Below are 24,193 nucleotides of genomic sequence, written 5' to 3' on the forward strand. Positions count from 1 at the left end.
TGAGAAAGTCTGTCTTCAGATGAATAAGACAGGAAGGGAAAGGGAGCTGTAAGAAAATTATGGTGTGATGGCATTAGAACTGCTCTGGAAGTCATTCATTCAGAATGATGTAGAAGTGGTGACTGAGACTGATTTTTCTTGCCTGTCAGATATGTCATCAGACTTGTATACAGTATCCTAGAATCTGGTCTTCTATCATATAAATGTATTTCTTGCCTACTACAACATAGTGGCATAGCTTAGGAAAATGAAAAATTTTCTGGCATCTTTAAAAAATGTGAAGCCGATCCAAATAAGGACAATATAAAGAATTGTAATCTATGGGTGAAATGCAGAAATACAAGGAAGCAGTCCGTAAGTTAGTTTGAAATACAATATGCAAATTACATGGCAATATTTTTTTCTAGTCTACTAGGATCAGACAGTATTGTATAAATGCTGTTCTATATTGCATCCCCTCAAAAGAAAGAGTAGAATTGGAAAAGGTATTGAGAAGGACGACAAGGATGATGAGGTATGAAATATCTTCTGATCTATAAAACCATGCCATAAATATGCTGAACAGAGAACAACTCATTACTGTTTCTTCACCCATGAGAACTAGAGGACATGACATGAAAACAGCAGGTGCCAAGTTCAAAGAGGAGAAACGGAAAAACGTCTTCATATATTACATAAATAAATTGTACAACTTCTTGCACAAAACTTTCAGATTTAAAACACTTATATGGGCTCAAAATGGGACTGAATACATCCATTGAAGAAATAGCCCTACAAGTTTCAAAATACAAAGAACATTGCTAGCTTAAGAGTGGCTTAGCTACAGCTGGGTGGAGGTCTTAATTATCTGCCTGCTTGTAATGATCTTATGTTCTTCACTAGAAAGTCTTTATTGTTCAGTGGCAGAGATGGAAAATAGAGGATATGGTCTTGTATATGGGATTTATAGTCTGATCCAGAGATATGTTTTTCTCTCCTTCAGACACTTGAGTTTTCAGAGCATAACATGAGTACTTTCATATATTTATCTAAGAGTAAATACCATAAAGATGGTAATTAAAAGCACAACTTTTAAATGATCTACCAACATTCCATATGATCTAGAAGAAATAGCAATAAATATAAGCTAGAATGTTATTGTAACATAGGAATTCAAGTCAACATTTATCTCCGTAGCAATAATCCATGTAGACAGACAGAGGTATTAGAGAAGTTGGGATGAAAATAGAAACAAGTAATTCCATTTTCCAGAGAACAATAAATTAAATTTATGTAAAGATACAACTTGTCTGAAGAAAGGAAATCAGTTGTATTCCTAGTTACCTAAAGAAACTGCTCTTCTATGTCTGTCCAAAATACCTGTGCCAGAATCTTTAATGACTCCAGTTCAATTGTCTTCTGTCTCTGAATCACTCCAATAGCTTTTTAGTTGTTGTTGTTATCAGGTAATTTCATTTTATGTCCTCTCTACAATAAAGTTCTGCTGTATTCATATTAACAGAATATAAGACTGAAAGACATTAACAGGTGGTAATCTACTCCTTGACTGGAACTGTGTTATTTAATCCTTTTCATGTAAAAAATGTGTAGCAAAGATGTTGCTAATCGATTATTAGGAATAACTTATAAAATTCTAGTAACTTTAGGGTAGTTTTGAAAAACAATAAATAGCAAATAAGAGAAACAGAAGAAAATCCCAAAATCTACAAAATCTATGAGGGAAGTGCAGAGCTGCTACTTTTGTCTACAATGTCTCAAAGGACTACAAAGAAAAAGCATTGCTACCATCAGAGAAAGTGCCTAGTTTCCAAAGAATCTGCAGGAATTGTTGGAAATAAACTACTCCCCTGTGCTGAACAGATGACTAATCATTATCAGAAGCTTCTAATATCTCTGTAGTTTTTACAATAATTTTTTAGTTGATTTTAGGCTTTCATTTTTTATTTACATGAAAATTTACACAGTCAAGAACTAAGTTGCTGTTGTTACTGTTAACTTAAAATTCAAAGCTGGATTTTGCAACACAATTATCTTATCAAAATACAGCGATTGGAAAAAAAACAAAACAAAACAAAACAAAACAACAAAAAAACCCAAACATCAATAACTATTGATTTGTCTGATCAATAAGTATACAGAAATACACAATTTTCTGATTGATTTTTGCATATTTTATGGCAAGGATACTGAAATGAAGACTGAATCTTTTCCACCTAAAACTGGGACATGACATTTTCATCTCTCAATCTATGACAGGTCCCAGATTATTGCATGCACACATAAAGAAAGGTGAGTGAAAACTGTACTCAGGAATGGATTACTTATAGAACCTCCATCCATAATTACATATTATAGATCAGAGTTAATCCTTGTTAATGTATTATTAACATGAGAACTTCTGATCACTTTTTGACATCCTTAAAATTTCAGTGATGGTGTCTCATCAGTGACTTTTTTTTTCTCCCAAGAATATGAGGTACTTCTGGACAAAATTCTACAGATGCTTTCTCGATCACTTTTTCAACATTCCAAAATCTTTTTGCTGTTCACTAGTTAACAAGCTAAACCAAACTGAACTAAAAATAACCAACAGCATCTGTTGAAAAACCTAATTTGGAGGACTGAGTATAAATCTCCAAGATCTACTTGTTTTCCATGAAGGTGAACAAATTGTGTATGAATGCACACCTAAACATTATTCATTTTAAATTTTTTAATTCCTTGTTTAATGTACTGTAATTATAAACAGGTAGCTGAAAGATTGTTAGTGCTTCCATTAATTTATGGTTCCTACATATTATTTTAGAAAATATTTGTCATACAATGTCACGATATTTGTGAAAAAAGAGACAATCATTTCTTCATTTATTTGGAAAGCTTAATTTAAATAAATATTTTCAAAACTCTTCAGAGGTGAAAATAAATATTTGGTTTGATATGAAACAATGTTAAATAATTTAAATGACTTTCATAAATCAGTGTTTCATTAATGATGTAGTTAAATTGATAAAGTCACTTGTATTCTATTCTAAAGAATTGCATATCTGTGCAAAAATTTTAGAGGCCAATTTGAAAATGTTTTCACTTCTTAGATATTGAAGAAATTAATGGAAACTTTTCTTTTAAACATTAATAATAATACAGTGTCCAAAAAATTGATGCTTAATGTATAAGAAGATTTGAAAGGATGCATACTAATGATGTACAGACCACGCAAACATATATTTACCTTCACAAAATGGAGAGGAACCTTCAAACTGCAACTGTGTGTTTAGCTTGCAAGTCAATATATCTTGTCCAACAAGAGTGAAACCAGGATGGCACTTGTACTTCACAAAATCTCCTGAAAAAGTTATTGATGAAAAAGTTAAACCCTCCCAAAACACTCAAATGGAATTATATCAAAATCTCAGGTGGAAGATGAAACACATTCATAGTTTTGTTTAATTAGAATTGAAGTGGAAACATAAGATAGAAAATGTGATACTATTTTTTCACCTATTTCAAAGTCACCATCTTCTGTAAGCAAATCTGCATGTGGAACTGTGGGTGGAGGCTGGCACTTCTTCAGCTGGTAAGCTGCAAATTTAAGTGGAAAAAAAAATAAATACCCGTGTATTAAGAATTATTTTATAGAAAATTAATTTCCTATTTACACTTCCAAAATTACCAAAACTGAACTGAACCTCATGGTCTCAGTTACAACATTTTTCCAAGTTAAATGTCATGACATAGCATATTATCTAAAAAAATTGAGTATAGATAGCACACTGCACTGCTTATATAGTTATTAGCTAGAACTAGAATTATCGAATGCTTAATTTGCATGTCCTGTAGCCCTGACTGTAACTTTGAACAAAATATTTTGCTGCTTATCAGAGTTAAAGTTGTTGTTCGACCCTCCCACACCATCCCATCAGCCTTTCTGATCATGAGCCCTAGGATTAGCCAGCTGGTGAAGAATTTTATTACAGAACATTAAAAGTAAATTTAACTAATAAAGTGGCCAGAAGAATTCAAAAAGTAAAAGCTCAGTATTAGATACCAACATTAAAGATAAAATGTAGTTTATGCAAAGACACATATGAATGTTCTTAAGAATATTTTAATGCATTATTTTAAAAGCTAATATCTACCTTTTCATGGTAAATTTATTTAAGATCATTCACTACATCCCAAAGTTCAGAAACATTTTTAAAATTCACTTATTGATAGTGGTAATGTTAAAGAGGCAAAGCAAACTGACCATGAAAATTGAGGACAAAGAATCCTCCTGTTGAAAAATCACTGTGAAATTTGAGGAGGACTTGATTAGTTGAACTGTAAGCGGTTTCCAGAGCTGTGTTCCCACTGAAAACTCCCAGCTGAGGTGAATTATGGTCAGGACCATCCCTAAGAAAGGAAACATAAAAAATCAGCTGAGGAAATAATGTACTTTTTGTTCAGATTAACAATTTCTTCTATCTGGAGAACAGGTGAATTTTTTATTTAAAAAAAAAAAAAAATCAAAATGAGTTTGTCTTCTTTTTAATTCTAGTAACACAGAACACTCTTTCTAACTTTAAAGCCTAATATTTTTTGAGAGACCAGGAATATTTTACAATAGCTTTTATATTTCCACAGGCAAGAAATTTATTATCTGGCTGAAATTCTGTCTATTCATGCCAAAATTTCTCAGGTACACATAAGACGAAAAAAAAACAAAAAACCTCTTGTAATCTTATCATATTTCTAACATTTTTTGACCCAGATCCTAGAAGTCCTAACTCATGACTAACAAATACAGAGGTTTGGAATTTGCAAATTACTCCTGCTATTTAAATTAATTCCAAAAATTCAAAGGTATGCCCTAAGGAAAAAAAAAAAAAAAGAAAAGAAAAAAAAAAGAAAAAAAGAGATATTTGTGTTTCTGAACAGTAGAATAGACACCCAAAGAGAAATATACTCCGGTAACTTCAGTCTCCATTCATTTTCAGTATTATTTTTGAAAACATTCAGGCCTGAATGTGTGGAATAAATAAATTTTTAAAAACCCTGCTTTTATCACTGAAAGATTTTTTTATCTTTGCAACACTCATTTCTCATATTTTTGCATATTACAGGTAATGAATCCAATCTGAATTAAAAGTTTTTGTGAAATGTATTTTAGAAGGTTAGAGATTATCTAGAAGTTCTCTAAAAGCTGTTAACTTTTGACTTTTCACTGTCTTTAAATCAGAGGGATATGTGTTCACCTCAGCTGTATTGTTAAAAAAACAAGCATTAACTAATATTTGTCTGTCTGAAAATAATCAAGATAATCTGTTCATAAAAACAAAAATCCACCATATGAACAAACTCTGCTTCAAGTTTTAAAAGAATGTATGCCATAGATATAAATTGTACATAAAACTTATATTTTTAAAATTTAATTTTAATTAATTATTTTTCTCTTGTTCACTTTCCCAAGATTATTCAGACTTCCAATTTATACACTGGTATTAGTGATCACAACAAGAAAATAGGGGTGTCTTGGCATAAAAATGTATTTTCTTCTTCCTGGTGTCTCAAAAACAAGAGTGAAAGTAATTAATATCGAATAGGAACTTGGTAGTTTACTTCAGTTTTCATTTTAAATGTCTTGTTCCCAGGGGAAAAAAAAAATAAAAGGAATTTTTTTTTAAAAAGCACCATACTAGGATTTGACTTTACATACAGGAGTGAATGGTATATGCATGAATGACTTTAACAAAATTACACTAAACAGCCTCCTCACAGCAAATTCAGGAGCTATCCATTGCTGATACTTCAGAAAATAACTCTAAAGAAAGCATGCTTGTAGTTCACGGGCAGTTGGGAACTGAAAGAAGTAAGTTGTAAAACAGTTGTTGTAAAATCTTTATTGAAAAAATATAACAATTCAGGAATTCAGCACATGCTTCATCCAAACATATTCAAAAAGCTGACAATTTTAGGACCTAACTGCTTGGACGAAAGTAGAAGTCATTAATACAGTTGGACCTTTATTAATGAAGGCTTTTTCTTTACTATTTAACATGCAAGGCAGGACAACCTTTGATGTGTTTTAGACTTGGATTTAGAGGTAATGCAAATACCAGAGGTAGCCAAACAGCAGTTCATTAACAGTTACGCATCTCTATAAAATGGCTGAATTTTCCCTATATTATATGGACTTCAGTACTGCTGTCTGGAAAAACTCACCCCAGACAGCAATATGTACATGAACAGTGGATTATCTGGGAGATGGGAGCAGCTGACTCACACAGAAGTTACATCTTATATTCTCTGCAAACTGTTCTTTTGCCAAACTGCCTGTAGCATATGTGAGAGAGAAGTCCGTTTGCACATCATGTGTGGTAAGGACCAGATTTAGCCACGATGAGAAAGTATGTAAAAACTTCAGCATCATCTATGCCTGCTCTTCAGTGCAGGAAATCCTTATGCAAGAATTTAAGCAGCCCTGAGATCTCTTCCTCCAGCTGAGAAGGCAAATTCAAGATGGGCTTAGGGTGTAAGAAATACATGTTCAGAGAAGAGGAACATGCAATTCAAAGCTTAAAGACAAGGTATGAGCTTAAAGAGGTTACAAGGGCTGAAATCCTGGATTTAGAAATATAGACAGTATGTCCATAAGCCATATTACGATATTAAGAAAATTTAAGAAAATCTTAATTAGTGTTTGAATTACTTAATGCCTAAAGATGTTCAAAAGTTTTGCCACAACTAACATATATTGCCTCATATGTTCATGGAACACATAATTCAACATAATGCAGATTATTACATCACTTTGACCACATATGGTCTCACTTAGAAAACATAAAGCTCAAACAAGATCTGATTGATAACTGAGTTTGAGTTTCAAAGTAGTTTTGTAACAATATTCTTAAAAAGTTCAGGCAGTGCTATATGATATTATTATTTTTTTTTATAAAATTGTGGAAATTGTTTATTCTGTTCTTCAGCACATATGACAACCTAAAGGGCAATACTAAGGAAAAGTTGTATCTTGGGACAGTGAGATCGGATAGATCAATCAGTAAAAAAAAAAAAAAAAAAAAATCAATTTTCTTTTTAAAAAAATGCATACCAAACTGCAATGTAGTCATTCACAGGTTCGGTTTGGAGTAAGGTAAAGTTGATATAAATCCCGTGTCCTGGAGGTACAATGATTAACCAAGTACAGTCCTTGGAATTTGGGTATTCATCTGGAAATCCTGGGGAATAAACTGTACCATTCTGAGCAGTTACATTATAGCCACAAGGAGCTGAAAGGAAAAAAAAAATGAAAAATTAGGACGAGAAGCGTACTTTTTGATGTTATAAACGGAATATCAAAATGCTCTCAAATCCTAAAAGCTCCACAGGACAAGACAATCTAGATCTTCAAGGCAGCATTTTTCCTTGGTTGGTTGCTTCTCAGAGGCAGAAAGTATTGTTATTTCTAGGAAATTGTCCTGATGTCTTTCAGATATTATTTCTTAAAATCCATCAAAATCTACTTTATTGCTTTTATACAGAATTCTTAAAACTAAGTTAGCACACGTTTTAAAAGGGACACATTTTGCTTGCAAATAAGCAAACAAACCCTGCGTATTTTCTAATAACTGAAATGGAATACAATTCTGAAAAAAAAAAAAAAAAAGGTTGATTGTTCTTTCACTACACCAAATACCATTCTACTAAATTTCTGACAATTTTTAGCCATGTTTGATGTTATTTCAGTTGCAGTTTGGATACTGAAAATTCTTATGCCAAGTAAAATGAAGACAGAGACACAGATCAGCATACATCTGCTAAATGAAATCTGTAGGTAAATCAATACCATGAAAAGGTGGTTGATTTAATTCATGGATAGCAAATATGTAATGATGTGCTCTCTTTTGAGTCTCAGTTTTTCGGATTTGAGTGATTATGGATTCAAGCTTGGATCTGAGTAGACATATGGCCATTAATAAAAAGTAGTGTTACTCTTAGAGTGAGACCTTAATCTCATCTGTGGGCACTCAGTCTACCTCCGGAACTTTTCTCATTAGCTCTTACCATAAAGGTTATGTTATTGTCAGGGTTCATATGACTCTCCTTCAGACCCTCTTTTGTTCTTTTAAACCTTTTAACAAGTGATGGAAAAGGAAAAAGGAAAAAGAAAAATAAAGCAAAAAAGGAGGAAAAAAATGAAAAAACAAAAGGAAAAAAAAAACAAAAAGGGAAAAGGGAAAAAAGAAAAAAAGGAAGAAGGAAGAAGGACTGAGAAATGCAGAAGGATGTCACATTTCCCTTATGGTTAAAAGCTGCTACACCATTGGGGTAAAAGGATCATCTGGCTAGTTGACAAGTAACGATTTTTGCAGGAAATCTTTTAACAATCACTGGATTTATAGGACAGGTTAAGGAGGCTTTAATCACTTCATTTTCTTCATCCATGCAAGTACTAGCTAATATGATGTATTTAGCACACCATCCCATCTTTGAACAGATTGGCATTTGCTCCTGAACTGCAAACCTCTAGTGCCTAACAAAGGTAACGAGCTAAGGAAAATGAAGGATTGGTACTATCTGTCTGATACCTGTTTGCATGTACAGCCCACGGGTAGCTGACAATTTCTATCAACTCTGATGGTTCTGTGATGAAAATGTGACTTGAGCCCATTTTTTACTATTCTCAATCACCTACATGTACGCCACTCTCAGATTGCCTGGTTTTAGAAATCTAGCCTATTCTCTCCATAATAGTCTGTGTTTACAGCTGAAAAACTGCTTTGACAAGTATGCTCACTACATTGAAATACACTTCCTGACACTAATATAGTGAAAAATGGAAAATCCCTTAACTATTCTATTTAAGATATAGGATTTTTCTGATAAAGTTTCGGAAAAAAAAAAGCCACAGATAACAAAAGTCTAATAGAATAAGCAATACACCCAGCTGACACTGGGCTGTTTCCAAAGATTCTTAAAAATCACAGGACACAGAGAACTGAACAGAAATAACAGGTTATATTTCACACAAGACAAAAATAACTTTAATTTGAATTAACAAATCACTCTAAGTGAATGAAGTTATTATATTGCATTTTGTGTCATAGGTATGAAAAAACATATTCTTTGAAATGGAAAAGCATATAACCAAGACTTTCAAACTTTCAAATGCCAACAGTAGAACACATGCTGATTTACAAATGCATGAATACCATACCATGTTCTCCCATGCCCACCCATACCTAATTCTAGATACAACATTATGCATGGAAGGACAGTAAATATTTTTAAAGATCCACCCAAAGGTGCTGAACCTAGTTGGTCATTTATTGACAGCTACATACGTTATGCAAAAGCAGCTATGGTATCTCATTAGGACAACCTGATTACATGGGAGTGAAGTCTTACAGCATGAATATGTGACAAGTTTGACTATGATCTTGTGAGCAAAAATTAATTTAATTTTCTTTTATACACAGATTAAGCTCTTAAATGTATCTCACATCACCAGCTACACAGTGGAGAATATGAATGAGAATGGAGATGGCTTCCAAAAACATACATATTTTCATCCTGCTCAGACAGTCCTCCAGTGCCAGGCTACAGCTTTGAACCTGCATTCTGCTCCTCTATTCTCCATTCAACATGCCTATACTAGAATCTGGTTGATAACTATTTAACCCCTTTGTTGCATGAATTTCCACAACTGTTGATGGTATATACATACCAAGCTCTGCTTGGTATAACTGTTTGCCTTAGAGAAGAAGGGGTGTTGACTTCAAGTACCACGATCTAGAATAAAGCAGCAGAAATCTATGTGGGGATGACAATAACTTGAAAAAAAATTGTGAGTATTAGGGAGGACTACATGGTGAAGAGAAGCTCGTATTGTGAACTTTCATATAAAGTGATCTACCTCAAGGACAACAATGCCAGTTATGAACTTGAGGATGCCCATCTTCCACCCCATGAGACAGCAAGTTTATTCATGTCATCCTGTCATCACAGAGCACAAAACCAACAAATCTGTCTTCTGAATGGGAATAAAACTCTGTAGATCCAAGGCTTGGTTTACTAGTTTAAGATGGACATCTGGATGTCCTAAAGGGTGCTAGACAGCCATATGCCACAGATCTCAGATGACTCGGTGTAAGAATCTAGAAGAAAAGACCTAAGGTTCTAGCCGTAGTGCTCTAGGTGACAAACAACAGCCTTATAATTATAGCAAAAAATTGCCCATGAAATCTCAGAAAGCTTCAAATTTTTAACATTTAATATAAAAAAATACTTTTAAAGACATTTTTTCTTTAGCAGAGAACTTTCATTCAAATTTTAACTAGTAAGACAATACGGACAACTGGTCACTGCAGATACATTGACATAAAACTGCTGTGGAAGAAAACAGAATCAGGCTAAGGTGCCTGACTCGAAAAAAAGCTTAACTTAGGATAAGAAAGGAAGGAAGAAAGGAAGAAAGGAAGAAGAGTTGTATGATCTGGAAAATAAAAAAAAGTGTTGAATTTTGAAATTAGGTGTTTCTAAAGGATTCTAAAAGTACTTAGTGTTAAAGATTCTGCTTGGCAGTGTCTGAACATTAATTTTACAGGCTTTGGAAAGGTCGTACTGAAGTGTTAATGCTGAAGTGCTGTAATGCTACCTAGCAAAGACACTTTCGGTAGCTTCTTCTGTTGTTTTGACTGAGGAAATTAACTTATCTGAATGTTCCAAGATGAGAGATACCCCACACAGCATTTTTTTGATTAGGAAAAGGTGAAGCAGCTTATTAAACATGAAGGAAAGCTTTTATTTTAATTATGTAAAAAATAGAGAGCTTTATTATGGGCCAGGATAATGAAACAGAATGACGTGATATTGATTCGATTTCTTAACCAGTGAGGAGGCTAGAAGATTATTTCTCAAAGGTGAATGACACAACAGTTACTTTTCTTATCTATCCTCTCATTTTAACTTTAATTTATACATCTTATTCTTCTAATTTCTGTTTTACCACTACAAAAAGGATCCACAAAATATGTGCTGTAAAAGACCAATGTTTTAAGTTAAAGTCTCCCATATTTATCTTGTTAAGATATCAGTAGGACTACCCCAAATGCCAAAAGTTTAATAACAAAAAATATTAATAAAAAAGAATGAGATATAGCTAGAAAAATCTCATACTAAAGCTACAACAATAGTCAATGAACTACTAGAAAATACAATGGATTTGAAAACAATTTACAAAGAGAACAGATTATGACTTGTATAGAAATCTAAGAATCTAGATATGGAAAACAATGGGTTTTCGCACTGATAAACATTTCAAATTGCATCTCAGAAATTAATGTTTACAAAAATTCATTTTAATTAGTAAAATAAAATGATATAGGGACAATACGGATTTGGTATCTGCAACGCCTAGGAGTGCAAAGAGTGTATGTCAACCTTAAAGGGAAGAGGGAAGAAAACATATATTCTCTGATATTTTTAAGTCCTTCAAAGTACTTTCTTTCTCTATTTTTATACAAGATAAGGCACATTGTAGCTAACCAGCAGAAGATATCGTAATGAGTTTTAAAAACCTATATCATCAGGCTGCAAGATTTAGAAGGACAAAATACACTAAGATTATAATTTAGTTGAGGAATTCATATTCATATCTGTTATATAAAGACAGAAGTTATTTTATCAAATAATTATTTCATATCTTCCATATGCTCTTCAGATGTTTTTTACCCACATTTTTTGAAATTGGCATAATTATTTCAGGACAAGATAGTCCCTATGCTTACTTCATATTCTGCTTGCAACTCTAACTGTTCTTTTCACCCTGACATTGTATTGTATATGGAACATATATTAATAATATTCTGTCATCATCCTTTACACTTTTATGTCACTCTTTAAAGATTATTGTAAAACTTTACCGTATGTTTAATGTGAGGAAAATATTTCATATTTGTTTATAGTGGAGTTTTATCATGAATAGCCATGTATTTTTTTTCCAAGTATTTTCTTTCAAAACACTGATAAAGTTGAAAACCTAACCCAATCTCCTTTAACTAAAAATATCTTCTTTAAATAGTCCTTCCTCATATTTGATTTTTTTTCTTAGAGCTCAAAATTAAAAACTTATTAATTCACATAATACATAGAAAAATATTTTGTGAAGTGCTTTGATTTTTACTTTAAAAGCTACAGGGAGCTACAGATCACAATCAATGTCAGGTCTTACATACCTATAATAGGACTTGTAAAATATTTAAGTGTAAACTTGAAATGTCGAATCCTCCCATTCATTCAACATATAATTCAGGAGGCGCTTAAAGACAGCACCCTTGGGAATAAAAGCACATAACTGGAGTAATTAAGCATCACTTCAGCTCTCTACAAAGACTTCCCAGATTTATTATAACACCCTATATGGGACTTTGTTAAAGCCTCTGAAGATTTAAAAGAATATCAGAATTTTTCTTCTGTACTTGTATTTTTTAGATGAAAGTCCAAGCACAAACTTTGCAATGGAAAATTTTATGTGTTACATTGTGCACCGCCTCCCTTGCCCTCAAATCAGGGAAAAAAAAAAAAAAAAAAAAAGAAGGAAAATAAATAAATTGCAAAAAGTTTAAGATAATTTCTGGCAGTATCATGAGTTCTTATAATCAATACAATGGACAGATATCAGTAGGAACAATAAATCACCGCTAATCAATGTGATTCTTAAAATACTGATTATTTATAAAAACACATACTATTCTGACTGAAGTTGTTTATATTACACATTAGGATAGAGGTGCAGCTCTTGACCAAATGATACATTACCTACATGCACACAAACAAGTAAACAAAAATCAGAAAGTATTGTGAGTTCTGAAGCAAAGGTACTACCAGAAAGTTACCTTCGCATCTGGGGAAATGATAGTTCCAGTTCCTGTTGATTCCGTGTTGGCACGTGAGAACAGGCTGACCCCTCAAAACATATCCAGGATAGCATTCAAATGATACTGACTGACCCACACTGTAATCTGAGTTGACTATATATCCATTCAAAAAAGGAGGAGGATCAGGGCAGTTCTGTAACTCATAAGCTGGAAGAGAATAGAAGTACATTTTATTGCTTAGTCAGCTCTCGAAACAGGATGTAAACAACAATATAAATTCTGTAATACATTCCATAATAGGAAATAGGAAATACTGAACTGCCAAACTTCAGTAATAGAGTGATTAGCATGTAACAAGAAATATATCATCTATTTGGACTATCTAGATCTTGATAAATGAATGAAAAAATTAACTTTAGAGACAAGGCATAGGAAAGATCAAAATCTGGAACAGAATGAATTACTACCTACATCAGGAATTTAAAGAGGAAAATAAAGAAACATTTGGTACAGGGCATGAAGATGGAATATTGTTTTACTAGTTCACATTTAATCTTCAGATTTGAATATTATATAAATTACATCTTTATTTTTAAATAAATTTCTAGACTAAGTCTGGAAGTAATAGCTTTATAACACCATATTTATTTTTTTTTAACATGATACATGGAATTAATTTATTTAATAAATAAGATGGATATACTCAGTGGGTCACTAAGTGACATAATTTTATGAGTATGTCTAGCATTTTCATAAACTCTATTTATGCTCTGTTTAATATGTTAAGTCTGAAATTTTTTTTTAAAAAAGTGCTCTGAATGTAGCAACATTGAATCCAAAAGCTGCTCACAGTAATATTAATAATTTAATTGACCAAATTTAATAGATGACTGATGATTAAAACTTATCACAGAAGTTTTCAAATAACTTTTTTCTACCCCAATTTATAAGAAAAAATTCAATTCATTCGAAGTAAGAAATAGTAGAATTATTTAGGAAAATAAATCTGTCCATGATGCCTGAAATTAAAGTATACTAATTAAAAATGCATATCTATTGAATGAACATGTTCACAGTGCAATTTCCCAAATTTAAAAACACTATTTTAAAATGAATATGCAAGTATACTTATACAATTAATGGTGGTATAAGAACTTGAGACTTTTTTTCTCATAACATTCATATATGTTTATAATGTTCTATGTGTCATCTACTAGGAATGGATGCAACTGCAGCACAACAAAATGTGGAGTTTTGCAGCACTATGAGCACTGTGAAGCAAACCAAACATTTCGAATTGAGGATAAGCATATCTATTACTACAATGGCTTATATTTATTTAAATAGCAATATTCCAGTTTGTTCATTACCTGCATCAATAAAATTGTACAATGATTTTAACAACAAATTGGCACACAATCACAATAATTGTTTAAATGTGTTTTGACATTTAAACTCTATAGGAAGTATTCTAGTAAGACACAGCAAATTTGTGCATTCATTAAAATGTTATGAAATATAAGATTTCACAACCCATTTTTTAATAAATAATAAAACTATGCAAAATTAATCACCTAATCAAAAACATAGGAAAGAATTAGTGAAAGACTATAAAGCGACTATAAAGCCACAGAACATCAGAAAGATCTCGAAAAATTACAGAAGTCTACTAGGGAAAAAGTTTGTACTAGATATACCTCTACACAAAAGGAATAATTAATGATTTATCACATTTAATGTTATTTTTTATGTTTTAATGGACATCAAAATCGTATTTTATTAAAGATATTTAATTCATAGCATGATGAAAATTCAGAGGGAGCTTTCATTATTAACATTTACTAAGATATAACAATAATATAAAATAAATAAAAATATTACGTATAATAATTCACAAACAACTTCACAGTGATATCAAGTAACTGCTATTTAAGAAATAATTATTGAGAAAATGAATGACCGGCTTTCTCTGAGTCTTCCATTTATGGTTATGAAATACTTCTGTCAGAGGGTAAGAAAGTTCAAATAAGAGCAGTAACACGAGTCTGCTTTATACTAACACGTACCATTAAGTCCAAGCTCTCAAAATACAGTAAGAGAGATGAAGAACATATTCTAGAACAAAGTATTTTGTTATTTTTTCAAAGCTAATAATTACAGTATGGACATGTCCATCCTAGAAGTCTATACTTACTATTACCAATTAGATTACTTAAGCCATTTCAGCAAGATTAAGCTAAACATATAACTTAGGTGTGCTTAAGTAGTCATTTAAAGTTAAGTTTGTACTTCATTTCTTCACTAAAGTACAGCTAGTGTCATGAGTTTTTCAGTCATTGCTGATTACAGTCATGCTATGGAATAAACAGTTTTATTTTGAGAAAGTTTTATTCTTTTCCCTAATTCATTCAGTGAATCCAGAATCCAGGGACAGTAACATTACAAAACTGGGAGAGATGTAGAGGTACCATAAATATTCTGAAACCTGCTAATAATTCAGACTCCTCTTCCAACAAATAACAAAGAATTAAGAAAAGAAAATGAAGAGTTAATAATCAGAATTAATTGCTACTGGAAAGGAAATTAAAAAAAAGCTTTATTCTAGCTTAATTATGGTTCATTAAAATTTTGTGTTAAATATAGTAATGGCTGATTAATTTTTAATGCTATTATTACCCTGCTATCATTATTCATATAGTACTACTACAGATAATATAATTATTATCAACATCTTTATACAAAATAGAGTACTAGAAAGATTATTTAAGAGTACAGGACATATTAAGACTACTACATTAAATTATATAAAAACATACTTAGTGAAGTTTTATTAAAACACAATAGATTTTTCTGGACGGTCAGAGGATGTCCCAGATTTATTCTACAAGGTGCAGCACTACCTTGCCCAACAGTTACAATGACAGTGTTTTGGAACAATGACAAGGAGTGTTGGAATTTTTAAACTTCGATTGTACAACCTTTTGTGGAGATGAATACGCATGAAAAATCTCCTTCCTTTTTGGTTAATTTGTTGCAATTCAGTATTCATATGTTACATTTTAAATGCATTATAATATGGTCTTCACATTAGTCTTAAAAATTCATTTCAGAAAAAAATTTATCTCACTGATCTACATGAGAAGAAAACACAGGAGCAACTCAGGTGAAAGAGGAAATCCTGAAAGAACATGAACTTCTGTCTGTCCCCGTTATCTGTACAACATCCCTTAAAGTCACTTGGATTGTTAATAGAAAATAATGAAGCCTAACTTCTAGCCTAAATTCTAGAGAGTGTTTATTCAGAGATGCACATGCTTTTCTCCTATTGTAAATATGGTAAACAGAACACATACAGAAACTTCTGGGGTTTTTCCAATATTTGTTTTAGTAAGAATAGAATCTCTGCCTAAAGCAGATTACCAGAAATTTGAAGGTCAGTCAGGATTGAAAGCATTTGCACATAAGCAGAGCATAGTTAAAAAAAAAAAAAAAAAAAAGAAAAAAAGAAAAAAGTTGAAATGTGAAGATACCCTGCATGTGATTTGTGGTTTAAAACCTATGGATGACTCATAAATTACTGGAGTAACTATAAGTCAGGTGATCCATCTGACTATGATATCATGATTTATAGGCCACTCAGGGTATATGTTTTATAGTTTTAATGAAAATACAAATTATATTCTTCTCTGCTCTTTTGATATATGCAACTATACCTGATTTAACAGAGCAATTCATTATTCAGTTATCACCATCAAACATTACCCACAAATATTACCCACAAATCCTGATGTCACACGTCACAAAATAAAGCTTTTTTTATTAATGTCATGGCCGAAGACTTGTTTGGTGTTGAGCTTTAAAAAAATATATATACTACTTCACAGCAGAAAAAACTCTAGTGAGAGACTGAAATGAAGCACAATGTAAAGGTAATCTGAGAAAAATATTTAATTCCAACATTGGTAACAGTCAAATACTTGAATTTAAAATTATCTTGTCTTGACATTTGGCATTTATTTGTGCAATATATTTGCTATTCTAAAGATAAGAGTGTAAATCACAAAGTAAACATAATCAATCTTCTGGTCCCTTGTTTTTATGATTTAAATTTATTTTCCTTCTTACATTAACACTAGGGTGACTTATTGCCTTCGCAAGTGCCACATGTATCTATAGAACTTCAATATGGAAATAACTACTTTACAGAAAAACTGTATTAGCAGAGAGTAGAGCATGCAAACACTCAAATGTTAGGAAGCTCACAATTAAGGCTACTTAATACTTTCATTACTTATTGTACATTCCTCTACTATCATGCTGCGTATAACTACAGACTCAAGAACAAAATCCATTTCTCAGACTAGACTAGACTAGACCAGCATGGTTAGCATTGGTAGGGACCTTTAAAGATCATCTAGTTCCAACTCCCTGTCATGGTGTCATGGTTTAACCCAAGCTAGCAATACAACCACCATAGCCACTTACTCAGCCCCCTTCCCATCCTCCAAAGAGGGAAGAGAATCAAAAGGGAAGGGAGAAACCTGGATTGAGACAAACACAGTTTAATAAAATAACAAAATGCTATACACTACTAGCAAATACATATATATAATAAAAATAAAAAATAAAAAATAATAATAAAAAAATTAAAAAATAAAAAAATAAAAAATAAAAAATAAAAATAAAATAAAATAAAAAATAAAAAATAAAAAATAAAAAATAAAAAATAAAAAAATAAAAAAAATAAAAATAAAATAAAAAATAAAAAATAAAAATAAAATAAAAAATAAAAAAAAAATAAAAAAAAAATAAAAGACACTCAGTGCAATTCCTCATGAACTCCATCCACACTGAGCAGCCAGTCCCAGGAAACAGCACCTGGTCACAACAATCAGTCCCGGAGAGAGAAAAGAAGAAAAAGTCAGAAAGGCCCAGAGGCCTCTGCAAATGGCAGGATGGCAAAAGCCAATCTAAAGAAAGTTCTGAACAGAACTCCACTGGCTCCAACAAAGAGAGTAAAGCAAATGAAGAAGCAAGAGACAGCGACCAGAAGATTCTGAGTCTCCTTAAATATGAATCATGACATTAATGGAATGGAATACTCTTATTGGTCAGTCTGGATGTCAGTCAAGCTCTGCCCCATCCATGCCCCTCTTCCTCGATGCCTCACACCTGTGGGCAGAGCACTCAAAATATCCTTGGCTCTCAAACCAGAGCAACTAAAAACATTAACTCTGTCCTGGGGTACTATCTCTTGTTCTCAAACTAAGTCCAAATAATGATCATGCTGTCTATGAAGAAGAAAGGTTCCTAACTGCATGAAGAAAATGAATTCATTTTCAGTCAAACTAACAAACATGGGCATGGACATATTTCAATAGAACAGGTTGCTCAAAGTCCTGTCCAACCTGACTTTGAACACTTCCACAGATGGCACAGGCACAACTTTGTCGGATATCCTGTTCCACTGTTTCACCTCCCTCATCTTAAAATATTTCTTCCTTGTGTCCAATCTAAACCTACCCTCCCTCAGTTTAAAAGTGTTGCCCCTTGTCTCATCACTAAAGGCGTTGATAAAAAGTCTCTCTTTCCTACAATCCTCCTTCAAGACTTGAAAGGCCAGAATAAAGTCTATCTGGAACCTTCTCTTCTCCAGACTGAACAATCCCAACTCTTCTCAGCCTTTCTTCATCAGAGAGGTGTTCCAGCCCTCTGATTATTTTTGTAGCCCTCCTTTGGTTCCACTCTACCAGGTCCACATATTTCTTGTGCTGGGAGCACCAGAGCTGGATGCAGTACTCCAGATGTGGTGTCACAAGAGAGACTTCCTGGCCACACTTATTTTTATGTAAGCCCAGGATACAATTTGCTGCTCCCTGCGATAGGACTGGCATGCTGGAATCTCACTTTAAAGTCTTTGGCATCAAAGAACATAATTTTTCTAGATTCAGTGACTCATGAGTAGAGTCAAAAAACATAGCTTAATTTTTTCATAATTAAGAAAATAATTTGCTATGACCCCCAGAAAAGGATTTAGTTTATTTACATTAGCATTCCCATTTTAGGACATAATCTGAAACCATTTTAGAAATATAGCGTTTTTTTCAACAATCCCTTTTTCCTTCCAGGACTCCTGCAACCTAGAAACTCCATCATAATTGTCTTTTTGCTAGATAAAGGCCATCAGATTAAGCATGTTCAAATCATGTTGTATATGTGTTTTCTGAAACATGTTGCTCTCCCAGAACAAGGTGATGTTCTTACCTCATATTCAGCTTTATGCAACATGGGAACTCGGAACAGATCAAAAATGCTCTTAGACTTCCAGTAGTAGGAACTATGATTCCCCTCATAAAAATAACACACACAAAAAAGGAATTTATCTGCTTCCCTTAAAGAAGCTATAGTCCTAAAGGGAAAGCTATGTGGAAAAAAGATGCTTCAGAAACACAAAAAGGCTGAGGTAATTGTCATAATGTAGCCAGGGATTAAAAACCATAAATACTTCTTAAGAACTTTTAGACTAATCATATTCTTCTGTTTACTAAATTCTGTTATAAATCTCTCAGATGGCCTGAAAGCCATTTGTTTCTTTTAACTTAGCATATATCTTGAGACATTCCAGCTACATGTATTACATGAATTTGGCTTGCCAAACAAATTTCTTTGGCAGTTCTTCCCCTCAGAACTAGTGTGCACATCTGTTTACCTCTCAAATACTAAAATTTGACAGATATGAGAGTTTCAGAAACTCAAGATTGCCAGTCAAATGCAATTTAGAAATGTTCTTCTAAGTATTTCTGGTTGCTTCCTGTCTTTGCTGATTTTTGTAGGTGGCAAAACCACAACAGTGAAAACAAAGAGAGACTTTTTTACAACATTTCTGGGTTTTTTTAATTAAACAGTACAATATTTATTTCAACAACAGAAAAAGTGTAATTAAACTTAAATGCTGTGATTTTAAGAATCAAGGACTTTTAAAGTCCTCTCATTATCTTACAAATAAATAAAAATATTATCTAATAAAATTTATCTTAACTGCTTCAGATATTTCAACAGGTCATCTGTATGAGCTTCCTTCTTGCCGCAACTGGAACCAAATTCAGCAATTCAGTCCTGAACATAATGGATTACCTACCACTCCCTACGTAATGCAACTGCAAAGCTGAAGTGGTAAGAAAACCTGAAATCATCAGAGCATAAACCAGCAAGAAGCTGACCAGCAGTGGTACTCAGAGCTGTGACTTCCCTAGGGTTCTGCTAAGGAGACAAAGCTTTTTACTGCATTCGGAAATACATGGTACCTAAGTGATTCAGGTTATATATTCAAATCCTGTGCTGTGAGAATTCACAGGCTAGTGCACGCGAAGCAGCACTAGCTTCTTGCAAGCATAGGTAGCAAATATTTTACTGTTCTCAGTGTGCATACACTTTTCTTCCTCCCCAAAATAATGTGCTCAGAAAACAATTCCAGACTATACTAAGTTTAAATCTTGTAAGGATTTTCCCATCTTCAGAAAGTCAGTAGAAATAGCATGATTAATCTATAATTCTTTATACAATATCCATATTTTTTGCTTTCCCCTGAGAGGAGTGGTCATCAAAAAGCCTTATCCTTCATAAAATGCTAAGATATGTAGAAAACTTCATTTTTTATTACATAGAAGTTTGCTTGAATAAGCATGTCCATTAACAATATCCCTTAAAATTATTTTTTTAAAAATATTCAGTATAATTTTTTTTCTCACTAATTCTTTGCAAAATTTCATTTGTATGGGATACAGCTGCTTGCAATGCTACACAATCTAATTTTACATACAACCTTTTCTTAGTCCTGACAACTAAACAATGTTTTTAATCTTGGCTCCCAAGTTTTCTTGCTTTTATTGTTCCTTTCCTCTTCCCCTCATCCCACTAGGTGTAAGAGGGAAGTGAGTGAGCAGCTGTGTGGTGTTTAGCTGCCCACTGGGATTAAGCCCCAACACATACATGTTTATCCAAACATCTGGGCGTATATACATATATATGAAAACCCAAACAAGTCATTTAAATTAAAAGCCTAGAATAAGGTGGCATGAATGATCTTCACTGAAGTTAGATGAGAATTCGAGCAGCCTATCCATTTTGTTAAACTGTTCAGATCCTGCAATGGGGCTCAACAGTTTTTGGTAAGGCTATTTTAACATTTTAGAAATATGCATCAATTAATGAGGTGTTATTGCCACTAATAGGGGAAAAATGAGAAAAACAAAACAACAATAACAGAAACACAAACAACCAAACAAACCACAAACAATGAAGATGAAGAAAAGCCAATAGCAGAAGACCACAAAAAGTTCACATGTTCAAATGCCCAATATATATATTTGAAAATACAGATACAGAATATGTGTTATCTGGAATTTTCTTTTACTGTTAATTTTCACGTGTCTAGGCTAAAAAAGTATAACAAAATAATTACAGAAATCTTCACCTGAATACTTAAAATAGCTCATACTATATTTTGAAATTCTCATTCATTACATTAAATACAACAAGATTATATACATTGGAAAATAAGACAGTGAATATTAACAGTATTGTCCAGTAACACTACACCGTAATGGGATGGAAAAGCTTATCAGCTATGTGACCTTTGACAAATGACATTACCTTGACTTCAGGCTTTTACATCATTAAAACAAATATTCCAATACAATACAATTCCAGTTGTAGAAAAGTTCAGCCTATTGATTTAAACAATCTAGAGATTTAAAAATGCTATGTAGTACATGCCTAAAATATTTTTAAAAATTAAAAAAATATTTGTTTTTTTATTTTTAAACATAAAGTTCATGCTCCAAGTTCCTACTTACCTTGGTATATCAACTTAAATCCTTGTCTGTTTTCTGAGTGATCACTGTAAAAATGGACAAGAGTTTCATGAGTAGTACTTAGCAAGGGTGATGGGAGTTCCATTCCACTAAACTGGCCAATCATAGTGCTGGTGTGGTAAGGTCCATTCTGAATTTCAAGGAAATCATGATTTGCTTCAGTAGAAAAATTCAGAAACTGAATGTGTGCACCTGCATCATCAAGAAAGAAAGAAAAATTTAAAATAGAATTTGTATAACTTGTGTTGCTTAATACTACATGCTAAAAAAATCCAAACAACAACAACAACAAAAAAACACACAACCTCAATAATTTTTATAGGCACAATATTTATATTTTAGTCACCATTCAAGGTATGATGCTTAAATTAAGGAAACAGTCACTAAGTATTTAAAGAGTTGGAGCTTCTAATTTTTTGGACCCCAATAAACATTGTAACTGTGCATCAAGGTATGAATGAAACAAAGTCACGAAGTCAACAACAAAATATTTGTCAGGTTTCTAAATCAGCCAACAGAAATACTCAAGGGAGGGGGATGTCACAAATAGTTCCAGCTATTCACTCTACCTTATTTTCCGTGACCCAAGCAACCTACATATGCCTCCTCTTCCCTGCAGCTTCAGCCAGTGAGTCTTTTAGAGCCATTATGCTCTTTATGCAGCACTACAAGATGCACTGAATTCCAGGTTGGTGACAGGTACTTAATCAGGATCATTTACCACAAACCCTCTCTGGAAGTCTGGTGGATGAACCAGGACTTTCCCACAAAATGAAAGGGAGAGAGACAACTCCCAAAATGCTGAGCACTTGGAAGTATAATATAAGCATAATCTCATGGGAAGAGCTGTTTTTAAGTCCTGGCACTGCTTCATGAGGACTAAGGACTTGAAATTCAGGCTTCTCAAACTATATGTATATATAATACCAAAAGAGGAATGGGGGATGAACACCTGGTTTGAAAGGCAAGTCATACCAAGTAACTTGCAACCACACTGCTTGGGCCTAATCTTGCTCTGTTAGACTATGTAGAACTAGCTGGAATGGAATAAAACAGAATTACAGAATGATACAACACAGTAATGTGAAATATACAATGCCTTAACTCTCTGCCTGACATTCTTAAATAGCAGTGGAGACATATTCTTCCTTCCAGGAGAGTACCTTATAGATCAGTCGCCAGGGTAAGTAATTCACTCAGTTTTGCTTTATAGTTCCTTTCTTTGCATCTGTGGTTTGATATTCAATTATTTGTATAAAAGTGGTTTTTTAGTTTTCTACAGGAGAAACTAAGAAAATTACCAAATAAACTGATTGTTATCGAGCACTCATAAGAATATAGGTTATTTAGCTCTAGTACCTTCTTTGACCTATGCAGAGTGAAAGATATGGAAAACAAGTGTTTCAGCTGCTGAATACAAAAACTTGTTATAATGCTGTCAATGGAGAGTTGCATACAGAACATCAAAGTCTCAATATCAGCCATGTCTTGTATAGTATCTGATACAGTTAGTCTGACTTGAGTAAAGTCACTAATTTTACGATGTTCTCAGGGTTTAAGATGAGGTAGGACACCAAACAGCTCTTAAAAATCTTCAGTATTCAAGCGATTCCTACCAGAGACTGGATGTCATACTTTGGGACATGTTTCGTTCCCACAATCTTATTGTTGGACTTTGCTTGAGGACACCTTAAGAATATAATGGGCTTCATTCAGTTACAAGTTTGAATAAATAGATGGGAATAAAGGAATACTTACTGAGAGATGAAGTCACTATCAGGTTAGTTATTTCAGTGGAATTTGACCATGTTCATGAGTGTCCTTTGGATCAATTTTTGTGCACAGTGCTAAACTCTAACTCAATCAGTACTACATTAAAATTCTTCAAAGAAAAAAATCCTGGAGTATTTTTCAAGTTTGGATTTTTTTTCTATGTTTCACTGATTTCATATATTTGTTTTGGGACAATAGAATGAATGTAGAAAAACAACTTTTAGATAGACAAATTTATACTTGTAACTAAAATAGTATCCAAGATTTTGTAGTGGAAGTTCTCTGTGAAATATCACATCAATCACAATGTTTAAACCTGGTATAAAGATATTATCTGTGCATTATGTGATGCAGACTTTGGCAAAAAGATCCATGTAGCAACTTAATGGTAAAAAATGTACTCTTCCAGTACTTTTGAAAACAATGATAGATCAATGCTATTAACTCCCTGTATCTGTTAAATCCCTTGCCAAGTAAAATAATTATGTTTTCTATTTATAGGATTACCACTATCGGAGACTTTCTGAGATGTGAGAACAATAATAACAGGATACAAGACAGTCGTGTTTAATTAATACATGGAATATTGTCTACATGGAAAGGCTTAAAGAAAAAGAGCAAGTCTGAGAAATATGAAGGACTGGTTTCAAAAGGCAGTGTTTTAGTAGCCTAATTAGGATGACATCACTA

At 32.8% G+C, this 24,193-nt stretch overlaps 1 protein-coding gene across 2 annotated transcripts in view; it reads right to left on the reverse strand.

Annotated features, from left to right (window-relative positions):
- Positions 1-24,193, reverse strand: part of CSMD1 (CUB and Sushi multiple domains 1) — a 1,084,328-nt gene that overhangs the window by 103,806 nt on the left and 956,329 nt on the right. For both annotated transcript variants that reach the window (XM_065056058.1, XM_065056057.1), the window contains exons 41-46: positions 21,713-21,922; positions 12,876-13,064; positions 7,091-7,268; positions 4,247-4,392; positions 3,499-3,579; positions 3,230-3,343 (exon numbers count right to left, since the gene is read on the reverse strand). In XM_065056058.1, coding sequence (XP_064912130.1) covers positions 3,230-3,343; positions 3,499-3,579; positions 4,247-4,392; positions 7,091-7,268; positions 12,876-13,064; positions 21,713-21,922 — 918 coding nt within the window. The remainder of the gene's footprint in view (positions 1-3,229; positions 3,344-3,498; positions 3,580-4,246; positions 4,393-7,090; positions 7,269-12,875; positions 13,065-21,712; positions 21,923-24,193) is intronic.

The sequence above is a fragment of the Columba livia genome, chromosome 3 (assembly GCF_036013475.1).
Source record: "Columba livia isolate bColLiv1 breed racing homer chromosome 3, bColLiv1.pat.W.v2, whole genome shotgun sequence".
Classification (NCBI taxonomy): Eukaryota; Metazoa; Chordata; class Aves; order Columbiformes; family Columbidae; genus Columba; species Columba livia.